This window comes from Carassius auratus, chromosome 30, assembly GCF_003368295.1.
Source record: "Carassius auratus strain Wakin chromosome 30, ASM336829v1, whole genome shotgun sequence".
In the NCBI taxonomy this organism is placed as follows: Eukaryota; Metazoa; Chordata; class Actinopteri; order Cypriniformes; family Cyprinidae; genus Carassius; species Carassius auratus.
Window position 1 is genome coordinate 16,994,067 of NC_039272.1, and position 24,506 is coordinate 17,018,572.

Sequence of the window (24,506 nt, forward strand, 5' to 3'; positions counted from 1 at the left end):
TAAGTAAGGGCAAGATTTAAGGATTAAAATAGATTTAAATGATTTAAATAATTTAATATGTCGCAGCTCTTAATATAGTAACCAATTAACAACTTCCTTTCACTTTTTTCAAGTCAATTTTTTTGTAGCTGGTTGTTGTTGCCGTTCATTTCAGACCCTATTTTGATGTATTTGAACAGTTTGTAACTTTCAAACCAGCAACTAACCACTATATCTCACCATCGCTGTGATCTCATCAAAGGACTGCAGATAAGCAACGATCTTTGACTTGTGTGCAGGCTCGACACGGGCGAAGCACCGTGCCCTTTTCACAGCTTCTCGCTGGGCCTCTGGAGTAAGGTCATCGAACTCCCTGCCTGTGTAGGCTCTTCCTTCCACATCTTCATCCTCGTGGAAAATGCCAATGCGTCTGCAGATGGCCACAGCGGTGCCCTTGTTGTCCCCAGTGATCATGATGACACGTATACCGGCCTTACTGCACAGCTTTATTGAGCCAATCACCTCCTTTCTGGGCGGATCCAACATCCCCACACAGCCAACGAAGGTGAGATTTGACTAAAGAGATAATCAGATGCATGTTATCCCAGATATATAAATTTACATTTACAGTGGCTTTACAAAATACTTCAAATACTTTATGGCATCACTGCACATAATAATATACACAATGAACTGAATAAAAAAGATAACTGGTAAAACTATTGTCTGGAACATGGACAGATGTTTATAAAGTTTCTAACTCTCTCACCTCATACTCGGAGAACTTGGCAGCGTTTTCCAGGTCCATTTTGTCTTGAAGAGGGGGAGAGTCTCGTGTGGCCAGAGCCAAGCAGCGTAGAGTGTCCCTGCCTGTCCCCCAGTCTCTAATAGTGCTCGTCAGCTTCTCCTTTACCGCCATGGTCAACGGGACACGGTCTTTACCGACACGCACAAACTGACAACGGTCAATCACACTCTCTGGAGCGCCCTACATACAAAATGAATGAAAGGAGAAGCAAGGGTGATGCAAACAGCAAAGTTCACTGAAGGTATTGATAGATGTAAGAGGTTTTCAGATGTGAGTTGAGGTTAAAAGTACCTTGACAAACATCTTGTTCTGAGAGTTCGAGCCATTGGGAGTGCAGTACACAGACATGGACTTTCTGTCTCTGGAAAACTCCAGTGTGAATTTTTTCTGCATCAGCTTTCTGATAATCTAAGGGAAAGAAGCAAAAAAAAAAAAAAGGAGATAGATAGAGAGAGAAAGAATGTGGGATGTTAGATCAAACAAAGGTGAAAGACTGCTGTCATTGTGTGTGTGTTGGGAAAGATGTCATTTTCAGCTCTTTTCTAAGGTTTCCTTCAGACAGCACTGTTTGTACTCAGCTATCATGCCCAGGTGGTTGAAGATGAGTTCACACACAGACTCTATGTAACTCTGCACCAGTCTTTTACAACAACAAAAAAATTTAGCCTTTAAAAAAATATCAGCATTCAAATGTCAAATGTTAAAGACCAACAGTTCAAAATTATGTTAAATGAGTGGAGAAGGTTCTAGAGGTCAGTTGTTCAGAGAAGCTATCACAGGGCTCAACAATAAGGCATCACTGCATTACATGCCAAGTTATGTTACAGATGTATAATTTAAACATTTTTAGTTTATACATTTTAAACTTAGCATTGAAAAACAAACACCACCGTTGAAAGGTTTTGGGGTTGGCTAGTGTTTGAAAGAAGTCTCTTATGTTCAATATGTACAATCTTATGCATTTATTTAATCAAATGAAAAACAACAAACACTGTGAAATATTATTACAATTCAAAATAACCTTTTTTATTTCAATACATTTTAAAATCTAATTCATTACTTTGACTGGAAAGCTGAATTCTCAGTAGCCATTCCTCTAGACGAACAGAAATTTATAAATGTTATTATAAATATTTTAATTGTCTTTTTTTTTTTTTACCAATTTAATGTCTTCTGCTGAATAAAAGTATAAATGTATTTTCAAAAATAAATAAATACATAAAAATCTTACTGACCCCACACAGTAGTGTGTTTTCTAAATAAACAATCTATTAAAAAAATAAAACATTTCTGTTGTACGTTCACTTTAAAAAATGTATATAAAACATACAATCCAGATATGCAGGACAAAAATTCAGTGAGGCAAGGGAATTATGTTGCCACTAGGTGGAAACCACCTCCAGCAAATGACAACAGCATATACAGCAGGTAAATTAAGTATTGAACACAATCACCATTTTTCTCAGTAAATATATTTCTAAAGGTGCTGTTGACATGAAGTTACCACCAAATGTCGGTAACAACTCAAGTAATCCATACAAAAACAATGCAAATAAGTTCAGAAATTAAGTTCTGTGTACATTTTTCCATTAATCCTTCCTTCAATTATATGAATTCTGCCAGTGCCACACCATGATGTTTTGGGGTGATGTGCAGTGCCATTTGACCATATTGTATATTATGGCATCCAAAGAGTAACATTTTTCTCATCTGACCAGAATATTTTCTTCCAGTATTTCACAGGCTTGTCTAAATGTGTTGCAGCAAACTTTAAACGGACTTCAACATACTTTTTCTTCAGCAATAGAGCCTTGCGTGGTGAGCGTGCATATACTGTAGGCCATGACGGTTGAGTGCATTACTTGTTGTACTTTTCTTTAAAACAATTGTACGTGCTAATTTCAGGTCTTTCTGAAGCTCTCCACAAGTGATCTTTGGCTCTTTGATAACTCTCATTATAATTATTTTCACTCCTCTGTCAGAAATCTTGTGAAGAGCACCTGGCCGTGGCCGGTTTATGGTGAAATTATGTTATTTCCATTTATGGATTATGGCCCCAACAGTACGTTTTGCAACAATAAGGTTGAGAAGGTCTTGAGAGAGCTCTTTGCTTTTACCAATCATTGAATGTTTCTTGTGTGACACGTTGGTCATGAGACACCTTTTTATAGGCCATCAGTTGGGACTGAACCAACTAATATTATTTCCACTGAGGAGGGACAGGATTGCTTTCCAATTACTGTTAGATTTCAGCTGGTGTCTTAGCTTTCCATGCCTTTTTGCACCTCCCTTTCTTCATGTGTTCAATACTTTCTCCCTGTCATTCTACTTTAATTTATGAACTTATTTGTTTTGCTTTCGTCATATGTATAGATTACTTGGATTGTTACTGACATCTGCTGAAAATTTCATGTCAACAGCACCTTTAGAAATATATTTTCTGATAAAGACAGTGATATGTTCAATACATATTTTACCTGCTGTATGTTGCCCACCTAAGGTACTGTACATCATGCTCTGTCTCTATTTGATGCCTCTGTCCATGGCTCTCTTTAATATCAGGATCAGTACTAAACAAGGCTTGCATGTGTGAGAGAAAACCAGTGTCTCTCCTTCCCAGCTGCCCTGAGAACAACACGACCTCACTCCTCAGAAGGGTTCCCGTGTTCTCTGTCTTCCAAAGCTTTATGAAAAAACATTAAACCCCTCTCTTTATATCCATCAATGTGCCCATCCAACTATCTGTCATCTGTCACTATCTCTCTGAAAGTCTGCCATCAATACGTATTAACAGAAGTACACTATAGTCTCTTTCGTTTTCATTACCCAGTGGAAAGTTTAGCTAACCTCTTCATATGCTCGCCTGGTTATCTAAATATTATGCTTTGTTTCTGGGAGTTTGTGTCACAAAAGGTTTCTTTTTTTGGAGAGGAGAAGGATTGTAGTGTCAGTAAAAAAGACAGTGGTGCCGGTCATTAACTCTTTCAGAGAAAAATGTTTTCCATGAGGAAAAGGGAGAGACCCCACTGTTCCCAGTCTCCCAAATGCAGAAGTGTGCGATGTGTGAGTGGTTTCTATAAACATCTACAAGTGTGCACAAACCTCAAGTCTTTCTCTTTTAGTCTTTAAACTACTGACTTGAATTAACAAGCTATTAAACATGGCTTGCACAAGATGCATGCAGTAGGTTTCTTGATGTTGTTGTTTAATTCCAGTGGTCTTCCTATATATACTGTGAATACACGGTATCATATCTTTTCTTTTAAATATCCTGTCTAGCACCACTGGCCAAACTTTGGCAGCTTTTATATTTCTTCTGAAGACTCATCCATCTATCTCTTTATTTATCGTTTTTCATTACTTCCCGTTGTGTTCTCTTTTACTGCTGTCGATATCATATCATGGTGCACCCCACGGCTCCCTTCTTACCAAGTTGCATGCTGAAGCTCGTTCCACTTTGCTGAGTCCGGAGAGGTCGGTTTTAAACACGTTCATCTTCTCCACCAGAGTCGTGAGCGCAGTTTCTGTGGCCTCGCCCACTTTTTCGTACACTCCTTTGGCCTGTTGGACAATATAACCACAAAAGTGCATTAACATTCAGTGCCCTATTAGCCCAAAAAAAGTTGTGACGTGCCAAGTATGGTAACCCATACTCCGAATTGGTGCTCTGCATTTAACCCATTCAAGTGCACACACACATCAGTGAGAAGTGAACACACCGTGAACACACACCCGGAGCAGTGGGGGTTCAGTTCGCTCAAGGGCACTTTAGCCATGGGTATTGAGGGTGGAAGAGGGCTTAAAATCACTTAAAACAGAAACCTGGAGTAATGCACTCTCTTCAGAAATGACTGTTACAGCGCACTTTAAATGTCACATGGAGCAAGAGAATGTGTAGCAAACAAAATCTAACCTAATCTGATTCTAGTAAGTGCAGCAACATAGCACCTCGTATAATCATTTAAATAATTTCTATATAGGCTCTCAACATTTTAGTGTTTAAGTGTTTACTATATTAATGTCTTTATTTTTATGACCTTTCCAAAATTGTAAATCAAAATTTTAAACCCCCATATTTCCTGGTTTTCCATGACCGTGGGAACCCTGTATATAACTAGGAGTTACTTAGACTGCACCTAAAAATCATTAACGGTGGATGAGTGCGTTTTATAAAAAACCAGCCTCACATTGTTACTCAACATTCAAACACATGGCTCCAGTGTTTACATCTATAATGGTTTATTAGATCTCTAAAGTTCACAGTTCACTCTAAGGATACTCTATGGAAATATTTGCATTATTCCAGGAAGCAGGCTACTATGGTGATGGAACATGACATTTAATTAGGTAGTGATTATTTATCTACACTAATAAGACTTTTAAAATATTTGCTTAATATGGCAGCCTTTAAAGTATTACTATAACTAACGTGGCCTTTTTTAACTCCATAAAATTAGATTGAGTGCCTTCAATAATGAAGCATGCTTTAAAACTCTTTGGCTTGTCTCAACTTGCACTGTCCTTTACCCAACTGACAACCACGGAATAAGCATGATGTTATGCAATGCAGACACCATGATACCATGGCAATGGAACAGAGATGAGAAATGCAAGCCAAATGCGCAAAACAAGCAAATTAAAAAGTTGCCCATCCCTGAGGGACAGAAGATGCATGGTTAACACTTCAGCAATGAGTGCAGGACAGACTCAAAACACTGAATTAGAATCTTTGTTAAAGTAAATGTGGTCTCTGAGCATTAGGTGCAAGAGAGGATCCACGCACACACTGCTGACCTCATTATAGTCCAGCGAGGAGTCGTTGCACAAGGAGCAGATAGTAGCCAGTTCCACCAGACCATCATATTCTCCACACTGCACCGGCTTGTCAGCTTTCAGCCTAAGGGAGAGACAGTTATTGCAAGGGATGTAACTCCAATCTAAGTATCCAGGATGAGAATTCGATTATTTGGAAGAGGTAAAAATGAGATGATGTTCTGTGAAGGATCAAGGGTTCTGAATATGTTGGTGTGTTCTTACACTTGTCCCTCTGGAGCATAGGTTGAGCCGGTGATGGTGAACTCATGCAGGGAGCAGCTGGTGTCATCAGCCTTATTAACCACCAACATCTAAGAGAGACAGAAGTGAGACAGCATGAGAATCACATGCAGATTAATGACACAAACCGAACTTCAGGGTTCACTGTTTTTTTTTTTGTTCATGATTACTGGATATAGGTGTTTTGTTTTTAAGAAGAATGCACTCAGAACATTTCAAGATGAAGAAACATTTCACATTGGCCAAATGGTTTGGCAGAAAAAAAAACTTATTTTTGAGCCTTGAAACTAAAACAAATAAATGTTCAAATAATGTTTTATTCATTTCCATAACATACACATGCCAAGAAATGACCATTTTAAAATTCCCTGATATTCCTATGAGGAAATCCCAGCACATAAAGTTCTAAATGCTCATAAGTTTACCAATTAAAAAGTGGTTATTGTAATTAAAGCTGGAAAAACAAAGGACTCCACAACTGTGCCCAAGAAAACATGCTTTCAAAAAGAATAAGCAATAAGGCATCTGAAAATAGTTACAAACCCCAATCTCATAAAAAAAAAAAGAAATGGAAAAAAACACCAACAGACAGTTATGACTCCACCCAATCGGCTCTGGGGTTTCCCATATCCTTCGTCCAATCAGAGGCAGAGCAATGATGTCATAATGCACTGGCAGAGGGTAGGTGCTTGTGTTTAGTGGCCTGGCATGAGCTCTTGCCTGTCTGAACCAGCACACTCACACAACTGCCTACAGACAACACAAACTACAATAAACTCATGCCTCCTACTGAAATGCCTGCTTTCACTGGACCGAATGAAAACAGATGAGGTGAAAGAGTGACAATCACTTTACCCCTTATTTTGGCTGACATCTGTCTAGTTTTTTATAATTAACTCCAGGTGTTGTACTGTCTTGCGTGCACAACCAAGGTCAAATTCTACTGCATGAGCAGGACAACATGAAGAGGTGAAGATGAGTTCAGCCTGACCACATCAGACAAATCAGCCAAACCCATAATGCAATGCTTTTTCTTTGTTATGACATCCGTCATGCTGAAATGAGCCAGCAGGAGAAGTGGCAGCTCTGGGACAAGTTTGAGCATAGAGAAGAGAGATCTTATTTCCACACTATACCCTTCCTCCAGTATGTGGGCGTAGGGGCAGATGAAACAGGTGGATGGTGGAATGGAACTCATAAAGCCAATTTGGTGAACGCTATTGATCACAGACCTAACCTTTCTGTTCAGATGACAGGTCTGAAATGGAGGTGCGTGCTGGGAAGGAGTAAAAATGAATCCTGGTCATACGAGGTTGATTATGCAGTAGGTGGACTTGCTGAAATGTGTTTTATAATGATTAAAAGCCACTGCGGTTGAGCTCAAAAGGTGCATGGGCGCTAAAACACACACACAAACAAATTCCAGAAGTAGGTTCTTATCAGCATCAGCCCTCAGCTCCATAATGAAGCATCTAAAATTAGATACTGCTAACACAACACTTGCCAAACAGCAATGTATGGGCACTTTCTTAAAAGAAGGTCACATGAAAGGTCTTCTCAAACATACACAAACTGACAGAGGGAAAACATTCTCTCTTGGCGTGACATCATTCAGAGCAAGACTCAATTAAATGTGTCTGATTAAAGAATTAATGAAGCAGTTAAGCTGTAAAAACTTTCAGAGCGCCACAGTACTCCTGCTTCATGTTTGAAACGGACGCACATACACAAAACTTAATTGTGGAAAACACAAAGCAAGCGGCAGACAGCAGCAATCCGAGGACTGGATCATGCCCCTAAGCCCTTAAAATAAATGGATTATTGAGTTAGCTTGCTCTGCAGGAAAGAACAGTCTCTCAGGCAAAAAATGTGCCTTTTTAAAGTAATGACCAAATTATCATAGCAAGAACGGGTTCACAGTACCATTTCACTGCATACGTGCAAATACAGAGTGCTTTTTACTCCATAAAGCTAACATTAAAAAACGAATAATTTTTTGATGCATATATGAGATTGTTTTATTTGAAGAGTAGGCTAGCTGATACTAAACATAAGTTACAAAAGTGTCAGGTTCTCTTTTCTGAAGAACACTATTTTGGGTCCTGCTTCTCTAGTCTTTGACCACACAGGAATCTGTGCCGCTCGATTTCCACAGTCAAACACCATGCAAAAAAACATGGTCAACAGGGAAAGAGGGGGAACAACATTAGATCAAGTTGTCTGTTCACTATCACAATGTACACTCCTTGACCTTGGAATGCTTAGCTCTGACATGTTTATTTAGTGAAGATGTTTTTGTTTCGTGTTATGTCATGTTTAGGTATGTATTATTTACTGGCCTGCACCAATAACTCGATAATAACACCAATAACAATAACACTCCCAACCCTTCATTATTGTTTTTATTTACTTTATTGAATAATTTGCCTAATTTCTGTGTTCTTTGATCTATCAAGTGTTGAGCTCTCACCACAGTTTTATCACATACACTGTTTCAACCCACTCTGCAGAATACCTCAGATTTGCTCCTACAATCAGATCAGAAAATAAGAAAAGGTAATAAGAAAAAATAAGAAAAATAAGAAAAAACACTATCTGGTCATTCTGAATATATTGACACTGGTGGTGGGTATTTACTTTGTAATTATAATTTTTATGCATTACTATTTTTAATAATTTTTTTTAGCTTTCAATTTGTTAACAAACTTATTTAAAATGCAAAGTGTGCAAAAGCATTACTTTATTTAAAGCCCCCCCCCCAATTCCGTAAATTGACACCCACGATGAGCAGAAATTCAAATATGACAATCTCAATGTACTGAAATGTACCCACAAGCAGCAGTGATGCATCAGTAGCATAAAAGAATCTAAAGGAAACATCATGATAAGGGTTGTTGCTAGTCTGTTTTGTTTGTTTATAGTAATTTATAAATCAGATCTGCAACAAAAACACCAACAACCATCCCGTAACTTGGCAGGCATGGAATTCTGTTGCTATATGTTGTCATAGCAACAGATACCAAGGAACAGGGTGGCATGCGGTGATATGCAATGATGAGCCTCTGATAAGAGTGTGTGTGTGTGTGTGTGTGTGTGTGTGTGTGTGTGTGTTTTTCTCAGTAGTGGAAAAGGATTTTAGGTACCCGCATTTCCTCCTGATTTATCCAAAGTGACTTCCGCATTAGTGAAGGTGATACTGTTAGATGATGTCTGGCTTCAACAAGGCACACAGTTAGTTGATTGGCTTAGGTCATCCTGAACAACACCGCACTGTAGTGACAGCACTAATTCCAAACTGGGGATAAGCATCTTCTGTCCCTATAATAAGCCTCTCAGCACTACACTTTTAGTACTTAACATTACAAGGCACAGGGGGTTTAACAGAATGTTGAATCCATTTGGGACGCATTTCCACAAGCTCAATTTTTTAATTCTGTCTCGCATGTGAAATGTCTTTTCTTTAGGGACTTCTTAGGTGATGAATTTCTGCTTCAGGCTTAGGCTGATATTGTTACCTGTTCCCTAACGCGAAGAATGGGAGTAGATGACAAATTAGCAACAGACACATACATATAACTCAGCAAATTTCAATTTAGAAGCTAAATTTGTTTCAAAACTTTTTTCTCTTACTGTCTCAGTCTCCTTCCTATGTGGCAGTACTATGCATTTAAAATGTGTATGAGATTTGGTAATGTCTCATATTAATTTATACTTATTCAAAACAAGCACTACTCTTTAAAAAATAAAAAAATAAAAAGTAACACGAAAGGTGCCAGGCATACCAAAAAGTGTTCAACATACAGTACATTACAGTGAATTGTCCGCATTAGGCTTCCTAAACACGTGCGACTCTGCTCCCTACGGCATTCTTGGATCATTCTGCAGCAGGAGCAGACACAAGGAAGAGCGTGAGAGGAATAAAAATGACAGAGCACAAAAACATGAGGGAAATAAAAGATGGCAAGCGGGAAGCCCTTACTGGGTGAGATGCAGAAGGCCGAGCTATGATGGGAAGAGGATAAGAAGGACGCTTATTGCTTATTAACATGCCTATTATTAACATATTTGCTGTTTATTAGTACTTATAAAGCACATATTCTGCATGACCATATTCTTCATTCCTAATCCTACATAATACCTAAACTTCACAACTACGTTAATAATTACTAAGCAGCAAATTAGAAGTTTACAGAGGCAAACCTCATAGCAAATAGTAGGAATTTGACCTTAAAATAAACTGCGCCCTGAGTTTTTAATTTACATATATTAACAGGATTTAGCAATATATTTTTATGTGGCAGTGTATTTCACAATAATGTCTGGCCAACTTTTTATCATGGCTAATTTACAGCTGCTTGACAAACAAAGACATTTATTTATACACAAATGGATATGCAATGTTAATGAGATACCATATACACACATCTCTCTCTTTCTATGTGTATACACACACAAACACACACACAAACACACACACACAGTTAATATATATATATATATATATATATATATATATATATATATATATATATATATATATATATATATATATATATATATCTGATCAATATACTGGTGCATACTATGTACTGAAAGAACAGCACAGTCTGTTATGTAACTAAGCCCGAAATGAGTATTTATTTCCAGGATAAAGGGTAAACCTTCTTAATTTCGATTATGGATTGAATGACCTTTTATTTAAATTATTTCAATTACACCTTAAATAGGATGTATAAGGTTGATACTAGGTTAAATCTGTGTCCAGGAAGAGCTGGTAAAGTGAATGTCGTGGTGTTTGACTACAGTGCTCGCTCTTAATGTTTGAGCTCTGATCGCTGCAGGTCTGGGATCAGGGTGCGGAGTGCGTAAATATTTACTACAGTGCAGTGGGACTCTTTCCGGAAGGTTCCTGGCACTTGCAGGGAATTAAGCAGCTTCTGAACAATGGGAATACCCTGCTGTTAAACACAGGAGACACCTCGGGCAGAGACACACTGACGGACTTTCAGCACACACACACACGTTCAGTGAGGCATTGCAACCAGGGTTATAAAATCTCCATGCCATAGGACTTAGCAAAAAAGCACACACAAACATACAGGTTTCTTTGTAAACAGAGAAAACAATGGAGCAGCTCACAATGGAACATGTTTACATGAACATGTGCAGCACCACACTGGAAAAAAAAAAAAATAATAATAATAATTTGATATGACTTCAATATTCCAATCATGACTTTTCAATTGAAATCATATAGATCGCAAAACTAGAAACTGGAAATGCAAGGAGTCTGGTAAATGAATAAAAAGGGAAGGAGAGGTACAAATGGTGAAAAAAATAAAAATAAATAATTAATTCTCCAAACCTTTCCTGCACTCTACTTTTGAAATAGCATGGAACACGGTGACAAAAAGCTATGTACTGTATATAAGGCCTGAACTCTGACTTTAAATGGCCTGAAGTGAGAACCGGTTCTTGTAATATTGTACACGGATCTACCTCAGGGGTTTGACTAAAAAGCCTGTGGCCTTGATGGAGCCACATCTGCAGCTGTAGAAGGATATAACGTAAAAGCTGTTGCAATCACGTCCTGCCGACTTGCCTGTACAAGTTAAGGATTTTCCATTGCATACAAACACAAACGTACTCCTTGAGTGAGTGTCTCAGAGTGATTTCCAAATGTCCTGGCTCTGAGAAAGCAACGACATAAAAGAGAAAAAATCTCAGTAATAACAAGAACAGCCTCTAGGCCAGAGTGATGGCACTGAAATAATGCCATGACACCTTAAAACACACACACAAAAAAAATCAAGTAATGAAACTACATGGTGGTTCTTGGCTGTCCTCGGGTTACTATGTGTCACACACACCTCTCTGAATATAGGTGGTACAAGTCATGCCAATAAAAAACATGGGAACTTGATTTTTTCTGTTTAGTGAATGTGAAGATATGACAGTGGTAAAAAATTAAAGAAACTAATTCTATAGGAAACAAGTACACAAATTCAGTGATAGTTCATGGGTGTGTTAACCGGATCAAAAAGCTTCAAGGTGAATAATACATTTATTACTTTATTTATTCATCTTCGTTAATGTTAGTTAATGAAATTACAGTTATTCATTGTTAGTTCATGGTAATTCACAGTGCATTAACTAATGTTAACAAGCACAACTTTTGATTTAAATAATGCATTAGTAAATGTTGAAATTAACATGAACTAAGACTTATAAATGCTGTAGAAGGATGGTTCTTGCTTAGTTCATGTTAACGAAAGTAGTTAACTAACATTAAGTAATGGAACCTTATTCTAAAGTGTTACCAACTACTGTTTTCACACCAGTTTCCCAAACACTCTGCCTGACTGCCATTGGACAATCATGTAGTCCTGTCTTAAACGTACCCACTGGCTGAGACAAGTCTAGTCTTAGTCTTAATGTATTGATATAAAATAAATTTGAAAAAATCATCAAAAAAGAGATGTAGTTTTAAAATAAAGTTGAAGTAGGGCTGCAGGAAAAATCACATGTGATTGTCTTGTGCATCTCATCAGTAAAGCCAGTTCTGCTAATAGAAGTAAATTTCCAACGTGCTTTTAGATCAGATATTACAGAAAGCATGTAATGAAGATTTACTACTAATCACAGAAACGGCTTTTCCTTACGAGATGCGAGTGACAATCACATGCAATTTATCGTGAAGGCCTAATTACAAGGGCACATGTAAAAAAAAAAAATAATAATAATAAATTATTTTTTGAAAGTACACCGGACAAAAACCTAATAATCACGCCGTGTCTCTAAGCACTTAAAAAGTGCAGCTGAGTCTCTGAACTGGCTCTGGACTGCTTTTCAGCATCCCACCAAGTCTAGTACTTCTAACTCTCATGTTGTGCTTGGTATGTTTCTGTGGTCTTCCATATGGCAGCCAAAGAAAGCTGCTGCATCACTCAGCTCTGTATGAGAGGCCCTGGCACAAGATCAAAGACCTGCTCTGATGGTAAACACCACTGTAGCCTCCAGGCCTGTGAAACCCACTTGCCAGTGCACCAGAAACCACAGAAATAGGGTACACATACATAAGCCTGGAATCAGTGGGAAAGAATTCCGAGCCATTGTCTAAAAGGAATTCACATGATGCTCCCCCGGCCTCAAGGGTCGGGTCTGGTCTGCATCCCCCCTCACCCCCCACCCCCCACCACACACACAAAAAAAGGGGTATTTCTCAGGGAAATCAATCCTGATTTTAGCAAAAAATAAAATGCCATTTTTAGGCGACTTCCATTGCCTTACTTCATGACAGTTTGAAAATGGTTCTGGCTCGGGTTATAGTCCATAATAAATCACCTCTTGTAAATGTATGAAAAAAGAGGTTCAAATCTGTGTTGTTTCAGTTCTAAATAAAAAGAAAAAAGCTCACACACGACCATATGTCTGCAGACGACCGAGATGAAAAATGAAGCTGTCATCTACCCAGGCATAAAATCAAGATCTGCCCGCAGACATCAGTTCTGATGCTGAATAAGACACCAACTATGCATCTGGCTTGAACGGCCATTCACTCACCTTGCAGACAGACATCTGGTTGGTTGTCAGGGTCCCCGTCTTGTCTGAGCAGATAACAGAGGTGCATCCCAACGTCTCCACTGAGGGCAGAGAACGGACAATGGCATTTTTCTTGGCCATACGACGAGTGCCCAATGCCAGGCAGGTGGTGATGACAGCTGGAAGACCCTCTGGGATGGCTGCCACTGCCAAGGCCACAGCTATTTTGAAATAGTAGATGGCACCTCGAATCCATGAGCCACCATGGACCGGGTCAGCGAAATGGCCGATGTTAATGACCCAGACGGCGACGCAGATGAGGGAAATGACCTTTGAAAGCTGTTGGCCAAACTCATCCAGCTTCTGTTGCAGCGGGGTCTTCTCCTGTTCAGTTGATGCCATTTGGTTGCGGATCTTGCCGATTTCAGTGGAAACGCCGGTGGAGACAACAATACCGATAGCCCGACCCGCAGCAATGTTTGTGCCCTTTTGGAAAACATGAGAACATGCATATATAAGCACATATACACTTAAATGGAACAAAGCCACCAAAAGACTTTTCAAATCTCAATTTACACTTTTGCAGACTTGGAAACAACAACAGCAGCATCAGAAGTTCCTCAGTCTCATATAATTTTATAAAACATAGTTTGGAAAAATCATTGACTTGTGTGGAGTTGGCTATAATGTCATTAGGGATATTTTCCTCTAATAGGAAACTACATCTTTCATTACCACAATGTGTTGGAAAATGCATAAAGTGAGACTATAAAAGCACAGAGGCCATATATAGTTTATTTTAAACGACTAAAGAAGAAAACAGGCAGACTGCATTAACTCTGACGTTATACTATCACTCACTATGCCAATAACGTCACCTGGGGTGTTCCCTATCCCCAGATGATGTTAACGCAACCTAAGTGGATTGAGAGCAAACGAATGCATGCCTACTTATAGCATCTGAATGACCACAAACAAACACAGACAGGAAGAGCATGTTTAGACTGATCAAAATACTTAGGCCTAAGTCTTATTATACCCTCTGTAACCCTATATATATATATGACATAGCAAAGAATAATTACGTAATGCATAACATGACTAAACATGCTACTAGCTAGGTAATTCTTATATGCAAATATAAGGCTTATATGCACATGAGGCAGTTCTCCTCTCAAAACAGGAAGTGAAATGCTTACAGAAAACAGCATGTTCTTTTTGTCTTGATTGACAGCTCGTGGATCTGGCACAGGATCAGTGTGTTTGATAACAGACACAGACTCGCCTAAAGAACACATTGGTAGTTTTAAATCAAGCCATACCGAGAACTGAGCAGTGAAATGCTAAGCTGTTCATCTCAGATGTCCACAGTACCTGTGAGAATTGACTGGTCCACTCTCAGGGTGGTGGATTTGATTGAAGTGATCCTGATATCTGCTGGCACCTTGTCTCCAACTAGAAAATAAAATGGGTTGAGAGTTAATTCATCAAAAAAAAAAAAAGAAGTAAAAAAGGTGTGTAGGACATATGCCTGAAGGGTCAAAACTGCAATCATGAACATGAAATAAGAGAGGCCACTGCACAGCCATCATTTAAGGCTGTTCTTGACCTCGTTTCAGGTAAACACTTCATTACAACAGATCGAAGTCAAGCTACTAGGAAACAAAGCCTGAAGCAAAGCAAAAAAGCAACTGAAACAGGGAAAAAAAATTGTAAAAGAGTGAGAGAGACACCACCTCGAAGACTAACTGCAGACACACTGGAACACCGCTCGATAGCCAGTTGATGAGAGTACATGGAGTGATCAATATTGAGTTCATGCACTATGTTTAAAAGAAAAAAAGTTTCTAATACAAAAGAATAGAAAAAAAAACAAGCTGGGAAAAGCCCAGGCAGTTAGATGAGACAGAATCAGTCAATAGGTGTACATTTAAACTGGGTTTTGTGAACTCTGGTAGCCATTTAGAATTTGAGCAGTAGATATTGTGTAGTGGCATGACTTAATGAACTGTTGCTCCTTCCTTCCTGAGAAATTAAGACAAAGCTTCAAATATACTCATCGCACAAGCTGCAGGGATCTGCTTGTGCATTCAAAGCTCAAACAAAGGATGATACAGCAAATCATAAATCGAGCATATTGAAAATGATGAAACTTTTTTTCCCTGAAAACTGCAATTAAACAAAAGCCTTGACAAGTTGTTGTGAGCAATGGCTTTTCCAACAAAAGCACCAGAGATTTCCTCTGAATTCCTGCCATCATTAAACATATACCATCACTCTTCTTTGGATTATTCAGAAAACACTCCGTTCTTACTATAATCAATTTAGAAAATAGTTGCTCTGCTTAATAGTTTTCTGTAAATTGATCATTTCTTTCAGGATTCTTTGATTTATTTAAACACACACATACAACTATCATACAATATGCATCTACTGTATATTACTATATATATATATATATATATATATATATATATATATATATATATGGGTGGGTGTCAGTGAGCTTGCAAATTCTCATCCCCATGTCATATAGCTCCTGGACCAGGACAAAGAGGCTGTGGGGGCAACTTAAAGGACAATTTACAGCCATTAGAGTCCCTTAGTGTAGTAATTATGCTCCATTTAAACCCTTAGGCTGAGCTTGAGGTGCCTGGGGGCAGCAAGGCATGCAAGACAGCAGCCGCACTTCCCCTTAGTCTCTTACACACTGTTAGACATATGGTTGAGTGGTCCAGACAATCTAGAAAAAAGTCATGGTTAAGTGGAACTTTTTCACAGGACAAAAAAAATAATTATCGTCAGTCTGTTTCTGTTGTTTTGCTCCACAATAAATCATTTGTTAGTCATAGTCACATGATGTTGCATAATACTATCATGTACAGTAAAACACTCTCTCATCCCATCTTTCTTTTTCCATTCTTTCCTCTCCAACCCTCTGGATATGATTTCTCAGCCGTGTGGTCTCTCTTCCTCCCACGTCGCAGGAATGGCTCACATCAGCCTTGGGAGACAACACCCCCATCAGGGGCAGCTCTGTGTGGGAGTTGGGATAGAGAGGGCACGGTGGGCAGGAGACTGTTTATGCTCCCAGAACGATGGACCGTTCTCTTCTCTTTCTTGGATTTTATCGCGCTCTCTCTCCCCCCTCAGCGGTGTCTTCCACCCACTCAGTCTCACTGGAATGGGTACTGAACCCATCTAAATGCTAATGTGAACCACTTTTTGCCATACCGATCCAGAACAATGCAAAGTGAGCTAAATATACAAAGACATTATGACAGTAGATGGCAAGCATCTGATAGCAGGAAACAGGCCTCCATGGACAACGGTCATAAACTTGATTAGAACGGGTGACGCATGCTTACTTGTAAATGTGGAACGTTGTAATAACAGAGGCTGGCGAGTGCAAGATGTTTGCAAATGCTGATCAAAACGGTCTCTAACAGCCTGTGGGTATGACTAAAAGATGATGGGATTGAAGTGAATTTATTTAAAAAAAACACAGTCGATGCTTCACTGTTACTCATTCCAAAGAGCGTGAAAAAACAACTAAAGTTTTCCCAAATCTGCAGGCTTTCTGTAAACTCTTCTGGTTCTTTGGATATTCTAATGGAGTGAGAATGTTATTTTTAAGCCTCCGCAACAGTGGAGGGAAAGTTCCACTTTGGACACTGTGATTACCGCAAACATAACGTTGGCCGAACGCTGACACGATGCTGGGCTGACTGGAAATTGAAAAGTGTAAACAATCTATAAATATCTATAGTACTCATGCATGCAAAAAAAAAAAAAAAAATGGCTGAACACAGTTTTCCAACCTCCAATTCATTTGGTTGAACGCGCCAAAAGTTCTGATGGAATTGCCACTCACGAATGGCGGGTACAGGAAAGACTCTGCAGCGAGGAGAGGGGAATGGCTGTTGTGGGTTATTTTTGGTTGCCATTTGTTTTGATTTTTTTTTCTGTAGTAACCAATTTATAGTTCTCACAAGTGCCTTTTTCCATTGTGTAATTTTCATTCAACCTCCAGAACAAGTGAAAGGGTTTTTAGGTCCGGGTTGTGTGTTTGCTTACACGTTTGATATAGCTTAGCAACAAGATTATGTCATCGGCATAGTCAGTTTAGACAGATATTGAGAAATATTTCAGCAGATGCAGCTGACAACACCTCCGTCCTGCCAGCGCTTCCCACTTACCGAACAGGACTTGTTAAATGCTACGACTACAGTATAATCAATGAACTCAGCATGTGTGTGAATGTGTCTACACCTCGTTAGTGGATTCTCATAGCTATAAACCAGCGGACGGATCTTAAACTTAAAGTGGCACCTCGCTTTCCCCCACTACCAATGATAACAAAGTACAGAAGATAGAGTGCGTTCCAGCCGTTTCCACTCTTACAGACCTCTGGTGTGGAAACACCTCTCCTCTTCTCCCCCCAGACTAATTCACCTTGTCTAGTTTTTGTTCAGCTTGCAGGCTGGGAAGTGCTCTAGGCCTCAGGAAGAGGAAAATACCAAAAATCTCCCTCACAAGAATATCTATCAAACTGGTCACAGTGTTTAACTACACCACAACAAAAATGTTTGTGTTCAAAATGCTGTAGGATAAGGATTTGTGAACATTTCTGATGTTATTATTCCTAGATACAAAGAATTGCTTTGCAAAGGACCACCTTTCTAAAACACAAGGCAGTTAAATATATATATATTTGTTTAAATATACATTTACTGTGAAAATTTAAATGTTGTAAAATGTGGTAAATATTTAATTTGTATTAATTTAGCATTACGTTTACTCCATTTTCCTTGTGTAAACCCAAAGATGAGCAAAAACTAGGGCTATCAGCATAATAATTCCGATTTATAATTTATTTCTTATATATACTTATTTCTTATATGTAAAGCTGATTTGCTTTCTTTTCCAGTCACAAACCATGATGCACAACTTTTGATGGTCACAGAATTTTTATTTTATTGCATTTTGCTTGTTACCTCCCCCAGTTACATCTCACTCGTCCAGAATCCTATTCAACATGACTTAAAATATGAACCGATTGGGTGCAATTTCATCACACTCAAGCCAGAAACTTGATGCTGGAAACATCTGGACTGACAGTGATGTCTGGTAGTTACGTTACATGTCTGTCAGTTTGACCTTGACATGGGAGGGACTCTAGGGCCGGTTACCATGGTGACTTGGCTCATAGGTGTCAAGGAGTGAAGTCTGACAGCAGGAGTGTGTGCATGTGTGTGGAGAGGAGAATCTGGCCGTTGGAATGTGGGCTTGTCGAGGCATAAGTCCAAACGGTGCACCTTACCACCGTGCTAAGACAGGTAATGTAACCCACATCTCATCCACATCTCTTTAATCCAGCCTGTCTCTTTCACTCTGCATCTAGCTGCGTTATCGCTCCCTCCTGCTCATCAGTCTTTCATGCTTTTGCTCTCTCACACCGCTCCCCCTTCACCACCTCCCTCACATTTTGTATCTCTCTGTGCACACATTTCCTCTCACTCCCCCCGCACCAGTCTCAATTTCACTCCCATTCACTGCGATGTGGCCACATCCATGTTTTTGAATGAACGCGGATGCTCTTAAACATGAATCAGGAAATCTTGTGGTGTAACATAGGCATTATTAGTCTGACCTTTATTATGTTTTCACTGTAATAGTGAAAAGCAGATCCTTGTTGTCGTCTCCTTTCCCCTCACCTCTTCTACTCCACACTTGACTGACACTGACTGGAGATCATTAGCAAGCAGGAGTTTAGAGAAGCAAAGAATGATGACTTTAACGCTGAGACTAGCTTTACATGTTTGAGTGTGATGCACAGATTTGGACAAGCCATAACAGAAAGGCAACAGGCCTATTTTTATCTCAGTGTCTACATATACACTGGCAGTATCCCTAACAGAGAGTGGGCATGTTTGTATGTGTGAGGGAGGCATTTGGTAAACCTGTAGTCACATGAAGGTGGAGAATGGTGGGACTGACAGTGTGGAAAAAAGCATGTTTGAAAAAAGAGGTAAGGCAGAGGACTAGTCATTTTTCAGCTTCGTACAATGAACAGAATACACACACACACACACACACACACTGATTTTTCCTGCATGTCTCTGCTTGGCACCATCAAACTCACAGGAAAGCCACTTACGTAAGACAGTCTGGGATATTCCTGCTCTGCCTTCAAGTTTTTGGCAAGGAGCCCACACACACACACACACACACAGAAACCCTGAAGGGTTCCCGTTCAGGGCACAGTTGCGGTGAAATGCACACTCTGGGCAGCCACACAAAGGCCAATAGGAAGACTAGGGAAAACGACAGCCGTGTTTGTGTGTTTTGGGTACAGCAAGGTGGTAATGACTGGAAGAAAAAAAGAAAAAAAGAAAAAAAAAAGGACCAGGCCAGCTCCACTGCATATTATGTCATACCACATGGGTAAATGTTCAGCAGAAACCTCCAAATGTCCACAGGACTCTGGAGCTGGAGGTTGTGGAGTATCCTTTTTGTTCCACAAACAAAATCTCTGCAGATTTCAGTACCTCAATTTACTCAAGGAAAGTGACTGAGAGCAGATGAGGTTTTATCAAATGGGACGGAGAGAGTAGGGAAAATTATGAAAGGGAACAGGAAAGAGTAGAAACAGGTCCAAGCTTACCAGAAACCTCCACTATATCTCCAGGCACAATGTCTCGAGCTTTGATCCTCTGGACGGCAGTGCGGTTCATGCGGTAGACTTTGCCCATCTCTGGCTCATATTCCTTCAGAGCCTCGATAGCATCCTCTGCATTTCGCTCCTGAGACCATACAAAACCATACAAAGGAATCAGCAAGGATGCACAGCCCGTATTTCATTTGATTTCATTTATGCCATTGGTCTGATAAGGCTAAACAACAGTAGCCTACTCCTACAGCTTTCAAAATAAATGGTTATCTAATTCTCTTGCTGTACATTTGAATGTTCTAATAAAAAGCTTTAAAAAGCTAGATAATAAAAATATATAATTTATAATATTCAAATGAATATTAGAAAATAAAAATTATATGAATTAAAAAATATAATATAATTAATTATATAAAAATGTATATTATAAATCAAATATTTAAAAAAAGAAAGTACTGGCCATCATATCGGTTGTCAGACAAAAGTTAGACAGATGCATCATTAATATCAATAGTTCTAATAGGGTCTAACAGTCATAGCACTTTAGCGAGCATACACAACTTTTCCTCTTTAATTTTTTTCCCCAGAGTTAAGAAATGTGATTTCTAAATTCAAACAGAAGTCAAATATAGCATGACGAGGATTATAGGATTAATAGGATTACAATAATTAGGTAAATCTCTTAGCACTGTCAAAGCTGTCCACTGCTGTGTTCAGATACGGTGTTGTAAATGTAAATTACATGTCACATCCTTCTGTACGCACTAATAAACAAATCTAAACGATGATCACTTGTCATGTTTATGAACACAAGACTGTAGTAGTAGTAGTAGTAGTAGTAAAGTATCTAATGCTAAACAGTAGGACATCAAGCAGACTCGCTCTTCGTCATCGAGAAGATAGATTTGATCATTAGTTGAAATTCCTTGTGGTCCTTCAGTTTCTCAGCCCACACACACCCACCTGCCAGACTCCAATGACTGCATTGGCCACCAGAATGAGCAGGATTACAATTGGCTCCACGAAGGCTGTGGTCGACTCCTCCCCATCCTCAAACAGTGCCAACACCTAATGAACAAACAACATCAATTACTCCTACCTCACATTCAAAGCTCACTTCTGTTAAGGTTACTGAAATGAGAAGTCAAGTATTCACAAATACCCTTAAATAAATAAAAAAAAAAGATAGACACAATATATTTATACACACAGTTCATCATTTGGTCCACCAGCATAAGTTTGGAAACTAAATTAATTAAGAAATTGTAACTTTTATTTAGGAAGGAGACATTGCATTGCAAGAAATTTTTAATGTTACACATGATTATCTTTCTGAATACTGTAGATATGGCCTCAGAAAACTGAGTTGTCCATCACGGGATTAAATTAAATTTCAAAATAAACAGATTTTTACAATTGTGATATTATTTCACAACATTACCGCTTTTAATGTACTTTTTCTGATCAAACTAATATAGACTTGAAGAGTGGACTTCTTTCTTGAACATAAAAAAACATCTTCTGCTGGCACAGAAAGCAAAGTATTCCAACTAACAAACAACTGAAAACGTATTTTCTGTTGAACCCAGGATCTGACAGTACCACTGTTAAATAAACAGCACAATAAACATCAAGCTCTGGCTGTTATGAAACAAAATACTGGATCATCACTCCACACCCATTACAAATATTCCAATGAAATCATGCCATCAGGTACATGCCCCGGGCAGAGACTGTATGTTGGAGTTCACGATGGGAGGCATTTTTAGAAAAACCCAAGCTAAAATAAGCTGAAATGAATTTCATGCAATGTGCTTGTTCTGGAAACATATCAGTTGCGTTGCTGTTTATGCTGGGTCAGAGAGCTCTCAGATTTCAGCAAAAATATCTTAATTTGTGTTCCAGAGATGAATGGAGGTCTTATGGGTTTGGAACTACATGAGGGAAGGTAATTTTAGACAGAACTTTAACTTTGGGGTGAACTACCCTTTAAAGTAAAAAATGAAGGGGAGGGATAGAGACTGGAAGAGTAGTGCAAGTGTTACAAAATTAAAGATAAGGGACGGGCTAAGTTGTATGGCCTCCTCCAGTTTTCCTGGTGTCCTCCACATTTTGTATTCATACAGCACTCTCTCTCCTTCCACCTAATTCTAAGCAACTTAGATACAGATCAGTCATAGAGCAGTCTGTCTTTAACGTTTCATTACAAACTGATGAGTCCCAAGCAGAGGCTTCTTTAAGTCACTGAGTAACCGTGAAATAAGATGGGCAGGCGAATGAAGGGGGAGTGAATGTAAAGACCAAAAATAGAAAAAATAAGACAGCGATGAAGAGCAAAAAGGAGTTCATAAAACAAAATGGATGGAAAGATGACGATTATTGAAATATTGAGGAAAGCCACACAGATGAGTGGCTTAGAGTTTAGATCACAGAGCTCAGCTAAATCCTGTCAAATCATGGCTCTGGGCAACTTGTCTGACTGAGGTCTATTCACCTATAAATATCAGTAGACTGTAGATCCTCTCTGCATTCCCTCGAGTTTTTACACTTCAAACAGAATACAAATGGACTGACTAGATCGGTTCCGCTTGCAAACAATGGCAAACAAATCGCTATTAGTTTGAACATTTTTCAAAGACTTCAAAGCAACATCTCTTGTGTTCCACAGAGAAACGTCAGTCATTTAGGTTCTAAAAGATATGTAGGGTAAGAATATGATGAAAAAATTTTTTTTGGAGTGAACTATCCTTTTAAGATACCATGAAATGATTTCTCTACAATTACAAGACAACTGAAAACAGTATTTGGATCAATTTGAGCCAACTGTGATCCAGATTTGAGGTTTATTTCGACGTTTTAGAATCTGATGGCCTATACAAACTCCTAACTTCACATTTTTTACGGAAAGTACTGTGAATACTATACCAAAAACATGAATTAAAAGTTTTTATTGCATCACTAGCTACAGGTTATTCACAGTGACCAAAAATTGACCTTAGGAAAGGTTTCTGATAACATATTTTCACGTTGAAGTGGTACCTAAATTCATAATTTTCACCCCAACCCTGGAAGCATAAAAACTCCTTCAAAACTGCTCCACTGAGAGGCTTTTCTCAAAACATCAAATTGAAGAGCCTCTAGGTGGGCATACTCTTTACCATTTAAAGGCAGGAAGTCTATCCATTGTTCAAGTGACCTTTTCTCTGATGACGTGCAGGGCTGTGCAGTGCTGAAGTCTCAAGTGTGAAAGATTCTCACTTTATATTGAGCTCTAATAGAAAATAGCTAAATGTCATTACACTGATGTAGAATCTGCCAGAGATCTTCTGAAGCCGTGACTGATAATGCAGAGAGAGCTGTACACCAGAAATGCACGGACAAGATCTACACGAGAAGGATGTTAGAAACAGCTGACCTGAAAAATGAAAGATGACACAAAAGGAATGAAAAACTTCTCAGGACAGAAGCAATGCAGCTAGTTATCTGAAATTAAATGAAAATGGGCAACCAATTCGGGCGTCTTGGGACCAGCAGTCGCATGGCTGCACATTTAGATCTGTTTGTTTCTATCCAATAGCTCTCGTTCCCAGCACATGCTGTTCTAGAATGAGTCAGGCTATCATACCCTCATAACACTTCACACACACACACAAAAAGAAAACTACATTTTTGCCTCTGCGGCTCCTCCATCACTTAGATACCGACAGGCTTTGTTCTCATAACATGCAAAAAAATCAGGAAAGCTGAATGCTACAGATTTTAATATATTCAAAAATGCACACAAATGAGTTCCAAGACTGGGCTGATCTCCCCGGAGTATTTCCATAGCACCATAGCATTTGTCCAGCACACAAACACACACAAGGCTTTCTGGGAGGTCTAATACAATATTTTTATCAGTTTCAAGTGTTCCACAGGACTCCAGTGGTCGGAAGACTGGTGCTCGCCTCATAGAATTTAACCACGGTTAAGACAATAAAAGTACGGGTGAAAGACACAATGATAGATGACATGAGCAGAGCTCCAAATGTTTATCTACTTGAAGAAGACACTGAACGCAGATGTCTGGAAACCAAAAGCATGTACACAAAAACCACAGCAGTGTGTCTGACTGTCCGTTCCACTGCGGGTGAGCAAGAGTGTGTGCACACTTATGTTATATTGCTCTCACAGAACGGCGGGGGGCTGGAGTGGTTCGACCGTGGCCCCTCTTGCTACAAGTCAGACGGAAAGTTCATAAAAAGGTAAATTCATGAAACCCAAAAAGAAAAACAGACTGTGCTCACCAGTTTAATAAGTCACAGTTTTAGAAAGTCTGGTGTGCTGCTCAACAGAACCACGGCAACACAATAATGACATGACAGCATAAGGATAGTTTATCTACTAAAGTCTAATTTATGCAAATCTGACTGTAGTTTAAAGACGGTAAGAAAAAGTCAGAAAGGATGC

The 24,506-nt window shown here is 39.0% G+C and overlaps 1 protein-coding gene across 1 annotated transcript in view; it reads right to left on the reverse strand.

The window, feature by feature from the left end:
* The window catches only part of atp2a3 (ATPase sarcoplasmic/endoplasmic reticulum Ca2+ transporting 3), a 51,880-nt gene that overhangs the window by 8,534 nt on the left and 18,840 nt on the right, over positions 1 to 24,506 (reverse strand). The window contains exons 4-14 of the mRNA XM_026211785.1: positions 21,021 to 21,125; positions 20,052 to 20,190; positions 14,759 to 14,839; positions 14,584 to 14,669; positions 13,406 to 13,870; positions 5,825 to 5,913; positions 5,582 to 5,684; positions 4,217 to 4,348; positions 1,079 to 1,195; positions 749 to 967; positions 220 to 555 (exon numbers count right to left, since the gene is read on the reverse strand). Coding sequence (XP_026067570.1) covers positions 220 to 555; positions 749 to 967; positions 1,079 to 1,195; positions 4,217 to 4,348; positions 5,582 to 5,684; positions 5,825 to 5,913; positions 13,406 to 13,870; positions 14,584 to 14,669; positions 14,759 to 14,839; positions 20,052 to 20,190; positions 21,021 to 21,125 — 1,872 coding nt within the window. The remainder of the gene's footprint in view (positions 1 to 219; positions 556 to 748; positions 968 to 1,078; positions 1,196 to 4,216; positions 4,349 to 5,581; positions 5,685 to 5,824; positions 5,914 to 13,405; positions 13,871 to 14,583; positions 14,670 to 14,758; positions 14,840 to 20,051; positions 20,191 to 21,020; positions 21,126 to 24,506) is intronic.